Genomic DNA, 17,195 nt, shown 5'->3' with positions numbered 1-17,195 from the left:
AAAGACATCAACTACACTAGTCTCGTCTACGTAATCAATCACCTCCTTGAAAAATTCAATCAAATTTGTGTGACATGACCTCTCTCTGACAAAGCCATGCTGGCTGTCCCTTACCAAACCATGCCTCTTCAATGGAGATTAATTCTCTCCAGAATTTTCTAAATTTCCCTACCACTAATGTGAGACTTACTGGTCTATAATTCCCTGGTTTATCTCAATCACCCTTCTTGAAAAGAGCCACATGAGGTATCCTCCAGTCATGTGGCAATTCCCCTGTGGCCAGAGAGGAATTAAAAATTTGGGTCAGAGCTCCCGTGATTTCCTCTCTCATCTCCCACAGTAGCGTGTGATACAACTCATCCGGGACAGGGGATATGTCCATTTTTAAGCCCACAGAAAGCTCTAATACCTCCTCACTCCTCAAGTCAAACTGCTCAAAGATCTCAGCCCCTCTTCCCGAATTCTGTACCCATATCCAAAGTCAAAGAAGACAGATGTGAAGTACTCATTTAACACCCTGCCTATGTCCTCTGGCTCCACACGTAGATTGCTCCCTTGGTTCCTACTCTTTCCCTCATTATCATCTTCCCCTTGATATATGAATTGCTTTAGGATCCTTCTTTGCACTCTGTACTCCACTAGGGCATCTGTTAATTTGTTCCCTTTGTACCTGTTAAAAGCTACATTCCTAGACATCCAGGGTTCTGGTCCTACATTTCATCGTAATGGGAATATGTTGGGCTTATTCTATCACCAATTCTATTTTTTAAAAATTTTTCACAGGGTGTGGGTGTCATTGGCTAATCCAGCATTTAATTCCCAATCCTAATTCCCCTTGAAATGGCAGGGGTGAGTTAAGCTTCTTGAACTGTAGACCTTGGGGTGTAGGAACCATTAACAATGATGTTAGGGAGGGACTTCCAGGACTTTGGCCCAATGACAATGATGCAACGGTGATATATTTCCAGGTCAAGATGGTGAGTGGCTTGGACAGGAACTTGCAAGTGGTAGTGTTCCCATGTATCTGCTGCCCTTACCCTTCTAGATGCTAGTGGTCATGGACTTGGAATATGTTATTGTAGGAACCTTGGTGAGTTACTGCAGTACACCTTATAGATGGTACACAGAGCATCAATGGTGAACAGTTTGAATGTTGATGGCAGCGGTGAATGAGGTATCAACCAAGCAGGCTAGCAAAACAGGAATTAATGGGCACCAGGGGCAAAATCTCCACCAGTTAGACACATACCTGGCACATAAGATGATGGTCACTGTTGTAGGGGGTCAGTCATGTCAACTCCAGGGTCATTTCTGCAAGAGTTCCTTAGGGTAATATCCTAGGCCCAACCATGTTGAGCTGTTTCATCAATGACCTTCCCTCCATCATAAGGTCAAAAGTGGGGTTGTTAACTAATGATTACACAATATTCAGCACCATTCACACCTCCTCAGATAGTGAAGCAGCCTATGTTCAAGTCCAACAAAATTTGGACAATATCCAGGCTTGGGCTGACAAATGGCAAGTAACATTTATGCCACACAAATACCAGGCAATGACCATCTCAATATAGAGAGAATCTAACCACTACCCCGTGTCATTCAATGGTGTTACGATTACTGAATTCCCCCACTCTAAACATCTTTGGGGTTACCACTGACCAGAAACACAACTAAACCTGCCACATAAACGCAGTGACTACAAAAGTCAGAGGCTAGGAATACTGTGCTGAGTAACTCACCTCTGACTCGCCAAAGCCTGTCCATCATCTATAAGGCACAAGTCAGGAGTGTGATGGAATACGCCCCAGTTTCCTGGACAGGTGTAGCTCCAACAACATTCAACAAGCTTGACACCATCCAGGACAAATTAGCCAGCTTAATTGGCACCACATCCACAAGCATCCACTCCCTGCACCACCAATCAGTAGTAGCATCTACCAGACACACTGCAGAAATTCACAAAAGATCCTCAAATAGCACCTTCCAAATCCATGGATAAGAACAAGGGCAGCAGTACCACCAATACATCTCCTGCCCCACTGCTACACAACCATCAAAGATGTCTACCGTTCCATCCCTCACCCACACTTCAGAAAATCAGATCACAGCGCTGTGTTCCTCCTCCCAGCTTATAAGCAGGAACTGAAACGGGAGGATTGGTCACAGAAAGTACAACGCTCTGGAAGACCGTCTCCAGGACTGCACCATATTCAAGCACTCAGCTGAAAACCTAGACAAGTGTGCCACCACTGTCACGGACTTCATTAGCAAGTGTGTGTACCAATGAAGTCAATCCAGGTGTCCCCCAACTGGAAATCTTGGATGAACCAAGAAATCCACTTCCTACTGAAAACCAGGCATGCAGCATTCAAGTCAGATGACCCAGACCTATACAGAAAATCCAGATATGACCTCCGCAAAGCCATCAGGGAAGCCTCTTAGTGGTACCATACCAAATTAGAGGGCCAAACCAACCATACAGACTCCCGCCCCCTGTAGCGTGGCTTATACAACATTACAGGAAACAAAAAGAAGCAGAGCAAGACAGTAGACAAAGACACATCCCTCCCTGATGTGCTCAATGCTTTCTTTGCTCGGTTTGAGCAGAATGCCAGCGGTGCTGTGTCACCTGCCCCGACAGCCCCGGACGCACACGTGCCCACTGTCACCACTGCAGACATCAGATCGTTCTTCCTGGGAGTCAACCCAAGGAAAATGATGGGCCCGGATGGATTCCCTGGCCAAGCACTTAGATCCTGTGTGGACCATCTGGCGGAGGTATTCACTGACATCTTCGACCAAATCCATCCTACAAGCCAAAGTCCCCAGCTGCTTCAAGACCACCATCACCCCAATACCTAAGAAAGCACATGCAATGTGCCTTAATGTCTACCACCCAGTGGCTCTGACCTCCATTATCATGAAGTGCTTCAAGAGGCTGGTCATGGCCCACATTAACTCTAATCTCCCAGTCTGCTTTGATCCCTACAGTTTACCTATTGACAGAACAGGTCCACAGCATACACAATTTCCCTAGCCCTGCACTCATCCTTGGAGCATCTGGACAAAAAGGGCACCTACACCTGATTCCTGCACATCAACTACAGCTCCACCTTCAACATTATTACCCCCTCCAGACTGATCTCAAAACTCCGAGACCTAGATCTTGGCTCTGCCCTCTGCAAGAGGATCCTCAGCTTTCTGACCCATAGACCACAATCAGTGAAGATAGACAACTGCACCTCCTCCACAATAACACTCAACACTGGAGCTCCCCAAGGATGCAATCTCAGCCCCCTACTGTACTGTCTTTACACTCATGGCTGTATTGCCAAATTCTGAATGAATGCCATCTACAAGTTCACTGATGACATCACCGTGGTAGGATGGATATCAAACAACGTTGAGTCGGAATATAGAAAGGAGGTGGAGGTCTTGGTGACGTAGTGCGATGATAACAACCTTTCTCTCAATGTCGGCAAAACTACAGAACTGATCATTGACTTTAGAAAGAAAGGTGGAGATCACGCCCCCATCTACATCAACTGAGGGTTGACAGCGTCAAATTCCTAGGAGAGACGATAACCGACAACCTGTCCTGGACTTCCCCACATAGATGTGGCAGTCAAGAAGGCACAACAATGCCTCTTCTTCCTTAGGAGGCTCAGGAAATTTGGCATGTCTATAAGGTCCCTCACCAACTTCTACAGATCCACCATTGAAAGCATACTGTCCAGGTGCATAACGGTCTGCTCTGCCCAGGTCCGTCAGAAACTACAGAAGGTTGTGTGCACAGTTCAGACCATCACGGAAGCCAACTTCCATCCAAGGACTCCACTTACACGTCTCGGTGTTGTGGAAAGGCTGCCAACATCATCAAAAGATCCATCCGACCCTGATAATGCTCTTCTATAACCTCTTCCATCAAGCAGAAGATACAGAAGATTGAACACATGCACCAGCAGGTACAAGAACAGCTTCTTCCCTTCCATTATTAGACTGATGAATGGTCACTCTAACTTCAAATAACACTGATCTTGTTAATGTTAATCTTGCCGAGAGCATGCCTCGCGCAGTGTAACCTATATGCCTCTAACTGTTTTTTTCACCCTATGATCTGTATGTCCTTGTTTATTATAATCTGCCTGTCCTGCTCGTAAACAAAGCTTTTCACTGTACTTAGATACACGTGACAATACATCAAATCAGATCAGAAACACAGAAACACCACCACCTGCAAGTTCCCCTCCAAGCTACTCTCCATCCTGACTTGGAAATATATCGCTGGTCCTTTACTGTTGCTGATTCAAAATTCTGAATTCCCTCTCCAGCAGCATTGTGGATCAACCTACAGGAGGTGGACTACAGCGGTTCAAGAAGGCAGCTCACCACCATCTTCAAGGGCAACTAGGGACGGGCAATAAAAGCATGCTGGCCAGTGACAGCCATATCCCACAAATTAATTTTATAAAGCTGGCCTCTTTCTTCCACATGGTGTTAGCTTTTCGAGTGTTACTAATGTAAACTCATCCTGTCAAGTGGACAGTTTTCCTGTGCCACAGTCCTGACGTGCCTAGAAGACGGAGGACTGCTTTTGTGGAATCAAGAGGCGGATTACGACAGAATTCCTTGCCTCTGTCTGCTCTTGTAAACATAGCATTTATATGGCTGGTCCAGCTCTGTTTAATGGGAACCCCTAGGATTCTGATAGTGGAGATTTAGTGATGGTGATGTCACTGAATATCAAGACAAAGTTGGATTTTCTCTTGTTGGAGACAGTTACTGTCTGAAACTTAAGTAGCATACATATTACATGTCACCTATCAGCTCAAGTTTGATATATGGGCAAGGATTGCTGCACAGAAACACAATATTGTAGATGTAGGTGTATTGTAGGTGTAGGCCATTCAGCTCTTCGAGCTTGCACCACCATTATGAACATGGCTGATCATCCAACTCAGTAACTGTTCCTGTTTTTGACCCATTTCCTTTGATTCTTTTGGCCCTAAGAACTATACCTACATCTTTCTTGAAAGTCTTCAATGTATTGACGTCAACAGTTTCCTGTGTTAGAGAATTCATAAGAACATAAGAACTAGGAGCAGGAGTAGGCCATCCGGCCCCTCGAGCCTGCCCCACCATTTAATAAGATCATGGCTGATCTTTTGGAGACTCAGCTCCACTTACCCGCCCACTCACCATAACCCTTAATTCCTTTACTGTTCAAAAATTTATCTAGCCTTGCCTTAAAAACATTCAGCGAGGTAGCTTCAACCGCTTCACTGGGCTGGGAATTCTACAGATTCACAACCCTTTGGGTGAAGAAGTTCCTCCTGACCTCAGTCCTACATCTGCTTCCCTTCATTTTGAGGCTATGCCCCCTAGTCCTAGTTTCACCTGCTAGTGGAAACAACCTCCCTGCCTCCACCTTATCTATTCCCTTCATAATCTTATATGTTGCTATAAGATCTCCCCTCATTCTTCTGAATTCCGATGAGTATAATACCAGCCTACTCAGTCTCTCCTCATAATCCAACCCTCTCAACTCTGGAATCAGCCAAATGAATCTCCTCTGCACACCCTCCAGTGCTAGTATATCCCTTCTGAAGTAAGGAGACCAAAACTGCACAGAGTACTCCAGGTTTGGCCTCACCAGGACCCTATACAGCTGTAGCATAGCCTCCCTGTTTTTAAACTCCATCCCTCTAGCAATGACAGACAAAATTTCATTTGCCTTTTTAATTACCTGCTGCACCTGCAATCCTACTTTTAGCGATTCATGCACAAGGACACCCAAGTCCCTCTGCACAGCAGCGTGCTGCAATTTTTTACCATTTAAAACATAGTCCATTTTGTTGTTATTCCTATCAAAATGGATGACCTCACACTTATCAACATTGAACTCCATCTGCCAGACCTTTGCCCACTCACTTAGACTATCTATATCCCGCTGCAGACTTTCAGTGTCTTCTGCACACTTTACTCTACCACTCACCTTAGGGTCATCTGCAAATTTTGACACACCACACTTAGTCCCCAACTCCAAATCGTCTATATAAATTGTAAACAATTGCGGTCCCAACACTGATCCCTGAGGCACATCACTAGCCACTGACCGCCAACTAGAAAAACACCCATTTACCCCTACTCTTTGCTTTCTACTGGTCAACCAATCCTCTATCCATGCCAATACATTACCTGTAATACCATGCAACTTTATTTTATGTAGCAGCCTTTGGTGCGGCACCTTGTCAAATGCCTTCTGGAAATCCAGATACACCACATCCACAGGTTCCCCATTGTCCACCATGCAAGTAATGTCCTCAAAGAATTCCACCAAATTAGTTAAACATGGCCTACCCTTCATGAACCCATGCTGGGTGTTCCCAATGGGAGAATTTATATCCAGATGTCTTGCTATTTCTTCCTTAATGATAGATTCAAGCATTTTCCCCACTAACGAAGTTAAGCTAACTGGTCTATAGTTACCTGCTTTTTGTCTACTTCCTTTTTTAAACAGTGGTGTCACATTGGCTGTTTTCCAATCTGCGGGAACCACCCCAGAGTCCAGTGAATTTTGGTAAATAATTACTAGTGCATTTGCTATTTCCCCCATCACCTCTTTTAGTACCCTGGGATGCATTTCAACAGGGCCAGGAGACTTGCCATTAGCTTGCCCAGCACTGCTTCCTTAGTGATAATGATAGTTTCTCGCTCCTCACCTGCTATAACCTTCTTGCCATCAGTTTTCAGCATGTTATTGTGTCTTCCACTGTGAAGACCGACATGAAATAACTGTTTAATGTCTCGGCTATTTCCTCATTTCCAGTTATTAAATTGGCCTTCTCATCCTCTAAAGGACCAATGTTTACCTTCGCCACACTTTTACGATTTACATATTTATAGAAAATTTTGCTGCCTGTTTTTATATTCTGAGCTAGTTTACTCTCATAATCTATCTTACTTTTCTTTATATCTTTTTTTGTGGCTTTCTGTTGGCCTTTAAAGATTTCCCAGTCTACTAGTTTCCCACTAATCTTCGCTTTTTTGTATGTGTTTTTTTTCAATCTGATACTTTCCTTTATTTCTGTAGACATCCATGGCTGGCTGTCTCTTTTCCTACAGTTCTTCCTTATCACTGGAATATACTTCAGCTGAGCACTGTGAAAAATCATTTTGAAAGTCCTCCACTGTTCCTCAATTGACCCACCATAAGGTTTTTGCTCCCATTCTACCTTACCTAACTCCTCCCTCATTCCTTTACAGTCTCCTTTGTTTAAGCACAGGACATGTGTACTGGATTTAACCTTCTCACGCTCCATTTGTATTTTAAATTCGACCATACTGTGATCGCTCCTTCCGAGAGGATTCCTAACTGTGAGATCATTTATTATTCCTGTCTCATTACACAGGACTAGATCTAGGATAGCTTGCTCCCTCGTAGGTTCCATTACATATTGTTCAAGGAAATTATTGCGGATGCATTCTATGAACCCCTCCTCAAGGCTGCCATGACCGACCCAGTTTGACCAATCGATATGTAGATTAAAATCCGCCATAATAATTGCTGCACCATTTTTACATGCGTTCGCTATTTCTATGTTTATGCCCGCCCCACCACGATGTCATTATTTGGTGGCCTATAGACCACACCCATCAGTGACTTCTTCTCCCTGCTATTGGTAGAGGGATTGAGTTTCGGAGCCATGAGGTCATGTCGCAGCTGTACAAAACTCTGGTGCGGCTGCACTTGGAGTATTGCGTACAGTTCTGGTCACCGCATTATAGGAAGGATGTGGAAGCATTGGAAAGGGTGCAGAGGAGATTTACCAGGATGTTGCCTGGTATGGAGGGAAGGTCTTATGAGGAAAGGCAGAGGGTCTTGAGGCTGTTTTCGTTAGAGAGAAGAAGGTTAAGAGGTGACTTGATAGAGACATACAAGATGATCAGAGGATTAGATAGGGTGGACAGTGGGAGCCTTTTTCCTCGGATGGTGATGGCTAGCACGAGGGGACATAGCTTTAAATTGAGGGGTGATAGATATAGGACAGATGTCAGAGGTAGGTTCTTTACTCAGAGAGTAGTAAGGGCGTGGAATGCCCTGCCTGCAAAAATAGTAGACTCGCCCACTTTAAGGGCATTTAAATGGTCATTGGATAAACATATGGATGATAATGGAATAGTTTAGGTTAGATGGGCTTCAGATTGGTTTCACAGGTCGGCGCAACATCAAGGGCCGAAGGGCCTGTACTGCGCTATAATGTTCTATGTTCTATGTTCTATTCCTAATTTCCACCCAAATGGATTCAACCTTTTGTTCAGTAGAACCTATATCATCTCTCACTACCACCCTGATATCATCCTTAAAAATCAGAGCAACACCACCTCCCTTACCTTCCTCTCTGTCCTTCCGAACAGTTTGATACCCCTGGATATTTAACTCCCAGTCATGACCATCCTGTAACCATGTCTCTGTAATGGCCACTAAATCATACCCATTTGCCATGATTTGCGCCGTCAACTCATCCACCTTGTGTCGAATGCTCCGAGCATTCGGATAAAGTGCCCTTATGTCAGTTTTTGCACCTTCTTTTTGGGTCCTATTACCTCCATTACTAACAGCTCTTGAGTTCTCCTTCCCTTTAACATTCTTCCTAATTTTCAATGGAGTTGAAGCTTCCTCGTCACCTGCTAACCTGCTGCTTTGCCTTACATTAATTGTTATTCTCCGTCTACGCTCACTTCTCCCTTCCCCCCTACTTACTAGTTTAAAGTCCTATTAACCACCCTATTTGCCCTTTTCGCCAGAACACTGGTCCCGGCCCTGTTCAGGTGGAGTCCATCCCAGCGGTATAGATCCCTCCTGTCCCTGAACTGATGCCAGTGCCCCATGAAAAGGAAACCTTCTTTCCCACCCCACTCTTTTAGCCACGTGTTTACTTCCCTGATCCTCGCCTCCCTATGCTAATTTGCACGTGGCTTGGGCAGCAATCCAGAGATTATGACCCTTGAAGACCTGTTTTTTTAAAATTTTGTTCCTAGCTTTTCGTAATCCTGAAACAGGTCTTTTTTCCTAGTCCTGCCTATGTTGTTGGTACCTACGTGGATCACAACAACTGGATCCTCCCCCTCCCTCTCTAGTATCCTCTCAAGCCGGTCAGAGATGTCTCGCACCCTGGCACCGGGCAGGCAACACACCATGCAGCATTCTCTGTCCTGCTCGCAAAGGATATTGTCTATCCCCCTGATGATGGAATCCCCTACAACTACAATCTGTCTTTTTGCCCCCCCCTCTTGAATGGCCTCCTGGACCATGGTGCCATGGTCAGTTGACTGATCTTTCCTGCAGCCCTGTTCCTCATCCACGCAGGGAGCAAGTGCCTCATACCTGTGGGACAATGTCAAGGGCTGCGGCTCCTGTGTTCCTGTCTGCAGGGTCCCTCTACCTGCCTCACTCGCAGTCACACACTGCTGTCCCTGCCCGCCGATCGAATTAACATTAGTTAATCTACCAGGTGTGACTGCCTCCTGGAACACAGCATCCAGGTATTTCTCCCCCTCCCGGATGTGCCGCAGTGTTTGGAGTTCGGATTCCAGCTCATCAACTTTGAGCTGGAGTTCCTCAAGCAGCCAACACTTGCTGCAGATGTGGTCACTGCCGTTCTCAATGGGATCAGCTAGCTCCCACAACATACAGCTATAACACATCACCTGGCCTGCCATCTCTACTTAGTTAATTATTTAAAATTTATTCATTTTTTTTTTAGTTTCGCAGTGTTCTCTGCACCAGTAAGTTTACTCCGTTATATACTCAAACAGACTCCAGCTTTGCCTTCCGACCTGCTCCCAGAGGATTTGGCGTCTAGGTGACCACCTCGAAAGATAACAAAGAGATGAGGAAAAAAAATGCAAATAGCTTACCTGCTCACCATACTTAGTCGTTATTATTAGGTTAGAGGTGGTGGAAGGGTGGGAGACACTACGCTTGTAGTGTCTCGGGTATTAATTAACTCCCAAATTTATTGGGTGGAAGCTTACCTTCCCAGGCTGCCCTCACGCTTTCTCACGGACTCCCGCCACTGAAACAACTGAAAGCTGTATTTCAGCTGTACTGAAATTCAGTATTTAAAGAGTCATGAATGGTGCAGAACATTATACAATCAGCGAATATCCCAACTTCGGGTGTCATGATGGAGGGAAGGTTATTGGTAAAACAGCTGAAGATGGGTGGGCCAAGGACTACCTTCAGGAATTATAGCAGAATTGTCCTGGAGCTTAGATGACTGACCTCCAACAACCACAACCAGTGTTGCAAGGACTACATCAGGCCACACTCAGTTGAATGCCACACTGGAGTCAAGAGTGATCACTCTAATCTCAACTCTGGAGTTCAGTCTTTTATCCAAGACTGTAATGAGGTCCTGGCAAAATTAAGTGGTGCTGGTGGAAGCAAAACTGAGCATTAATCCTAATTGGTCAGGCACTTCAAAGAAATAAGCTTAGAAGTCGATAGGGAACAAATGAGGTGCTGACTGGATGCATTGTGGGAAGCAGCATGGGCCAATAGGCCAAACAGGCCAAACGGCCTCCATCTGTTCTTTAAATGTCTGTGACATTTGTCTGGCTGATTTAAATGTAGATGCTACAAATGAAAGCACATGCTCCATCAATTTGGCTATATAATTTGAGCAACAAGTACTGTACATAGCAAACCTTTTTTTTTCAGAAAAGCAATATACCAAGAATTTACACTTAAAGTCAATTGTAGAAAATTAAGATTTAACAAGCATTTAACAGATTAGCTTAAACTGGAAATAACCAACACCAACCTCCTCTGCCATATCCAGCAGTGCTTTATTACTACTTTCCCATCTGGTACGATACATGGTGGTCTCTTTTTCCAGCTTTTTGATTTTTTTTGTCATCTGATCAAAAGAAAGTGGGAAAAATGTTTTGTAAATAAGAATGTACATAAGTGTTGAAATACTGTAGATTAATAATATGGAGCATTAGGTGGGGATTTCATGCAAAGCAGGCTAAAACTGTCAACTTGCTCAATTTTCTTGATGTCGTTGACAGGAGGGGTGCCTTGCATACGAAATTGTAGTAATCACAATCAGGTGAATTTTATCATCGAGCATTTGCCATATTATGCTGGATATTTTTCTTTACATTAACACAAAGGTATAAATATCACTTAATTCAGAATTGAAAGACAAGAATCCTATAATGACAAACTGAAAGATTCATAGATTCAAATCCAAGACTGTGCCCTGTCAGTGGATTTTAGCCAGAGTGTGAATGGAGATATTACAGTTCACGGAAGTCCTCTTCGGCTTGGAGGACTTGTAAAAATGTTAGTATTTACACTGACAAACAGAGGAGGTTAACAAATATTTATACAACACCTTTAAATTAATAAAACATTCTAGGGTACTTTACAGGAGTGTTAAGAGGAGATTATGCATGGGTTCAGAATTAGAAGGGGCTTTGAGGAAATAAATAAGGTGACTAATCCAGTACACACAATACAAAAAAAAAATCAAAAGAACTGCGGATGCTGGAAATCAGAAAAACAAATTGCTGGAACATCCCAGCAGGTCTCGCAGTATTTGTGGACAGAAATCAGAGTTAATGTTTTGGGTCCAGTGACCCTTTTTCAGAACGAGTAGTGTCTAGGAAAAGGTATATATGTTGAAGACAGATGGTGTTTTGGTGGACAAAGTTGGGCGGGGGGTGCAGTTGGTGGTGGAGGTGGTGGTGGTTAAACAGCACTCATAATTTAAAAATACCTAGTGTATGCAGACAACTTCAAGGAAGTAAACTGTACCTTTTCCATCTCTTGTTTGAAGGTTGTGAAAACTTCATTACTTTTTGAAAGTGTAGCTTGAAATTCTTCAAACTTTCCAGTGTATAATGCCAGCTGATAAAATACAAAGCAGTAAAAAAAAAACTGCATAAACAAAGCATTGAAACTGCAAATAGAACTGGCTCTCAGATACTTATTTGTACGTGAATATTTTTAAAAAATGTCTCAGCATTTTCTCAATACTAACATCAATTTTATAGCAACTTTTTTCTTTGCTGAGTTAATAATATTCAGTTAACGTGTATGTAGAAGATTTGTTTTTTAGAAAGAGCTGCTCCCAACAACACCCAAAAGAATGAACTTTAAGTGGTGAACGCAAGGTGGTGTGTTGGAAAGGGAAAAAAGAGCTGGAAGAGATTTGGAGAAATCCATCTCACTGACATCACAGGAGGTATGTTTTTAAAACTCAACATGATGACTGAGTATACCTGCAAACAAGCAAAGACTCATGAATATCACTGTTTCCATTTGAGGGGTGGATCAACTGTCAGCAGTGGAACATTCTGGGAATAATGATTTGATTTGATTTGATTCATTTATTATCATGTGGATTTTGTACAAAATACAGTGAAAATTTGTGTTGTGTCACCATTCTCCAGCGCCATCTTAAAACACAGAAAAATAAACCAAAATATAGAATATAAAGGCAGAAAAACAGAGAAATAAAGAAAAACTGTTAAACCTTACAGTCCTTATTGTTAAGTGCTCCACCACAGGCTATGGGCCTGGTGGGGTCAGGCACGAGTCTCCTTCGCCACACAGCCACTGCGAGAGCCGCCACACCTCAGCACCATCTCGCCTCCACCAACACCCGCGCCACTATAAGTCCTCGCTGGACCCCACCAATGCAGATGACACCAATGCCGCTGGGTACTGCACTGGCCCAAACTCTACGCCGCCACTGCCATGAGGCCCACCTCACCGATGCAGCCGCTGTGATGCTGCCAGGTCTCATACTGGGCCCAAACTTGCCTCCACCTTCATGAATGTGCGACGGATACAGATACTGCTGGAAACTCAAACTCGCCTCCAATGACAATGTTGCCACGAGTGTGCTGGGCTCACTCGCCATGACCGAGCTCTTCAACAAGAGGGAAGTAAAATAAGAGAGAAAAAAAACAAGTAATAAAAGAAAAGAAAACGAAAAACGGATGAACCTTGGGCTCAGAAGCCGTACTCCACCGCCTTCTTACCGGAAGATGAATAGAGTATCACAATGTTTATGCTAGGCAGGATTATATTTTGCCTTTAATCGAAGTTCATTCTCAAGATGTGGGCTTCGCGGACAAGACCAGCATTTATTGCTCATCACTAGTTGACCTTGGGAAGGCGGTGGTAAGCTATCTTTCGAACCGTGATAGTCCACATGCTGTAGGTAGTCCCCAACAGCATTAGGATGTTCCAGGATTTTGACACAGTTACAGTGAAGGAATGACCGTACATTTCCAAGTCAGGATGAGGATTAACTTTGGGGGCAACTTGCAGGTGGTGATGCTTCCATGTATCTGCTGACCCTGTCCTTCTAAATGGAAGTGGTCATGGATTTGAAAAATGCTGTCCAAACAGCCTTGGTGAATTTCTGCAGTGCATCTTATACAGTTGTACAGTAATACAGCATGGAAACAGGCCCTTAGGTCCAAACTGGCCCGTGCTGACCATGGTGCCCACTCAGCTAGTTCCAATTGCCTGCATTTGGTCCATATCCCTCTAATCCCTTCCCATCCCTGTAACTATCCAAACTCTCCGCATGAAGAAATTTCCCCTCATGTCCTTCTAAAATCCCTCCGGTCTCACCTTAAACCTACGCCCTCTAGTTTTCAATTCCCCATCCCTGGGAAAAAGACTATATGCATTCATCCTATTTATGCCCCTCATGATTTTATACACCTCAATAAGGTCACCTCTCATTCTCCTACATTCCAAGAAATAAAGTTCTATCCTGGCCAAACTCTCCCTATAACTCACGCCTATTAGCCCTGGCAACATTCTCGTAAATCTTCTTTGCACACCTTCCAGTTTAACTATGTCTTTCCTATAACAGGGTGATCAAAACTGCACACAATATTCCAAGTGTGGCCTCCCCAACGACTTATACAACTGTAACATAATGTCCCAACTCCTATACTCTTTGCCTCGACTGATGAAGGCCAGCATGCTAAATGCCTTCTTCACCACTCTGTCTACCTTTGATGCCGCTTTCAACAAACCATGTACTTGTATTCCTAGGTCCCTTTGTTCCACAACACTCCTCAGAACCTTAACATTTACTATACAAGTCCTCCCTTGGTTTGACTTTCCAAAGTGCAACACCTCACACTTCTCTGGATTGAATTGCATATTCAATCCTCAGTTCACTTCCCAATCTGATCAAGATCCCTCTATAATTTTTGATAACCTTCCTCACTATCAATGCTACCTCCTAATTTCGTATCAGCTGCAAACTTACTAATCATGTCTTGTACATTCACATCCAGATCATTTATGTAAATAATAAATAACAAAGGTCCCAGCACTGACCCCTGTGGCACACCACTAGTCACAGGCCTCCAATCTGAGATAACCTTTAACCATCATCCTCTGCTTCCTACCATCGAGCCAATTTTGAATCCAATTGGCTAGCTCTCCCTGGATCCCATGTGACCTTCATGACTAGCCTGCCATGCGGGACCTTGTCAAAGGCCTTACTAAAGTTCACACAGACAACATCAAGTGCCCTACCCTCATCTATCTTCTTGATTACCTCTTCGAAAAACTCAGATTTGTCAGACATGACTCCCTGCGCACAAATCCATGCTGACTATCCCTAGTCAGATCTGGACTATCCTAATGTTGGTTGATTCTGTCCCTCAGTATCCTCTCCAATAACTTGCCTACCACTGATGTCAGGCTCAATGGCCTGTAGTTCCCTGGCTTGTCTTTATAAACGATGGAACAACATTAGCCACCCTCCAGTCTTCTGGAACTTCACCAGCGGCTAAAAATGAAGCAAAAATCTCTGCAAGGGCCTCTGCAATTTCTTCCCTAGCCTCCCACATCGTCCGAGGATGGACTTGATCAGGCCCTGGGGATTTATCCACCTTATTGCGTTTTACGGCTGCAAACACCTCCTCTCTGGTAATGTGTATGCAGTCCAAAACATCCCCACTTGCTTTCCTTATTTCCTTAGCATCCACGATTCTCTCCTCAGTAAACACTGAGGAGAAATAGTCATTAAAAATCTCTGTCAGCTCCTGTGGCTCCACACATAGACAACCATGCTGATCTTTAAGGGGACCTATTCTCTGCCTAGCCACCCTCTAACTCTTAATATAGCTATAGAACCTCTTGGGATTGGCTTTAACCTTATCTACCAGATCCATCTCACCCCTCCTTTTGCTCTTCTGATTTCTCTCGAGTGTGCTCCTACTCTTTCTATTGTCATCAAGTGATTCACTTGAGCCCAATAGCTTAAACCCAATGTATGCCGCCATTTATTTCCTGACCAGAGCCTCAATATCCCTAGTCAGCCAGGGATCCCTAAACCTGACAGCTTTTCCCTTCACCTTAACAGGGACATACTGTCCCTGGACTCTTGATATCACACTTTTAAAAGCCTCCCATTTGCCAGTTGTTCCTTTTCCTAAGTCTCACCCAATCAACCTCTGTTAGATCCTGCCTGATGGCCCCAAAATTGGCCCTGTCCAGTTCAAACCTTAACCTGTGGTTCTGTCCTATCTTTTTCCATAACTGTGTTAAAACTAAGATAGTTATGGTCACTGGACCTAAAGTGCTTGCTGACTGATACTTCAGTCACTTTCCTGACCTTGTTTTCTAAGAGGAGGTCCAGTGTTGCACTCTCCTGAGCAGGACCTTCTATATATTGATTTGGGAAATGTTCTTAGTCATATCTGACAAATTCCACCTTGTCTGGGCCTTTTACACTCTGCGTGGCCCAGTTAATACAGGGGAAATTAAAATCTCCAACCAACACTACTCAATTATTCCTATAATCTCTCTACACATCTGCTCCTCTAGTACCCACTGATTATTTGGGGGTCTATAATACAGACCCAACAGAGCAACCATCCCCTTGTTGTTTTTAAGTTCTAACCATATGGCCTCAGTTGATGACTCCTTGGGAATATCCTCTCTAAGCACTGTTGTTATGTGCTCCCTTATCAAAAGGGCAACCCTCCCTCCTCACTTAGTTGTAGTTCTGTCATGCTTGTAGCTTCTGCATCCTGGAACATTGAGCTGCCAGTCCTGCCTTTCTCTTAGTCATGTTTATGTTATCACTATAATATTCCAGTCCCCAGAGCCAATCCATGCTCTGAGCTCATATGCCTTACCAATCAGGCCTTGTGCATTGAAATAAATGCACTTTGCACCAGAAGCCTTTTCCCTCCCTTTACCATGCCCCTGGCTATCCTGAATAGTAAACTTGCTCTCGATGGCTAATGTATTTTCCCCTGACTTCTCAATGGTCCCTCTCTTATTCAGAGTCCTACTCCCCCCTGCCAAACTAGTTTAAATGCTCCTGGGTAACAGTAGCAAGTCTCCCCACAAGGGTATTGGACTCCCTCTGGTCCAAGTGCAACCCGTCCCTCTTGTACAGGTCACCTCTACCCCAGGAGAGATCCCAATGATCCAAGAACTGAAAACCCTGCCCCTTAAACCAGCTTCTCAGCCATGCATTCATCTGGCTTATCTTTCTATTTCTATCCTCACTGGTGCGTGGCACTGGGAGTAATCCAAAGAGCACTACCCTTGAGGTCCTGCTTTTTAACTTCCTACTTAAATCCCTATCCTCATTTCACAGGACCCCATCCCTTTGTCTATCTATGTCATTTGTACCAACGTGCACAATGACCTGTGGCTGTTTATCCTCCCCCTTCAGAATGTTCTGCAACTGCTCAGAGACATCCTTGACCCTGGCACCCGGGAGACAACACACCACCCTGCTGTCTCTTCTGCAGCCACAGAATCTCCTGTCTGTACCCCTCACTATTGAGTCTCCTATCAGTATCGATCTGTTAGACTGCACCCTTTCCCTATGAGCCTCAGAGCTGGTCACAGTGCCACAGACCTGACTGCTGCTGCTGCTAGCTCCTGAAAGGTCACCCCCCCAAAGTATCCAGAGTGGTGATCTGTGTTTGAAAGGAATGGGCACGGGGGAACCCTGTACTATCTGCCTTTCCCCTCTTACCTCTTCTGGTGGCCACCCAGCTACCTGCAAACTACACCTTAGGAGTGACCACTTCATTATAGCTCTTATCACTGATGTTTTCTGCACCCTGGATGATCCTGAGTGCATCCAGCTCTAATTCCCTAAGGGGCTGCAGCTGGA

General features: G+C 44.3%; 1 protein-coding gene across 1 annotated transcript in view; it reads right to left on the bottom strand.

Moving 5' to 3' along the window:
- Positions 1 to 17,195, bottom strand: part of txlna (taxilin alpha) — an 84,632-nt gene that overhangs the window by 10,489 nt on the left and 56,948 nt on the right. Inside the window, exons 8-9 of the mRNA XM_048613034.1 lie at positions 11,831 to 11,923; positions 10,830 to 10,925 (exon numbers count right to left, since the gene is read on the bottom strand). Of these exons, the coding sequence (XP_048468991.1) occupies positions 10,830 to 10,925; positions 11,831 to 11,923 (189 nt within the window). The remainder of the gene's footprint in view (positions 1 to 10,829; positions 10,926 to 11,830; positions 11,924 to 17,195) is intronic.

This window comes from Rhincodon typus, chromosome 27 (assembly GCF_021869965.1).
Source record: "Rhincodon typus isolate 14 chromosome 27, sRhiTyp1.1, whole genome shotgun sequence".
Taxonomy (NCBI): Eukaryota; Metazoa; Chordata; class Chondrichthyes; order Orectolobiformes; family Rhincodontidae; genus Rhincodon; species Rhincodon typus.
Note: the sequence above shows the minus strand (reverse complement) of the source record. Positions and strands in the feature narration are given on the sequence as shown.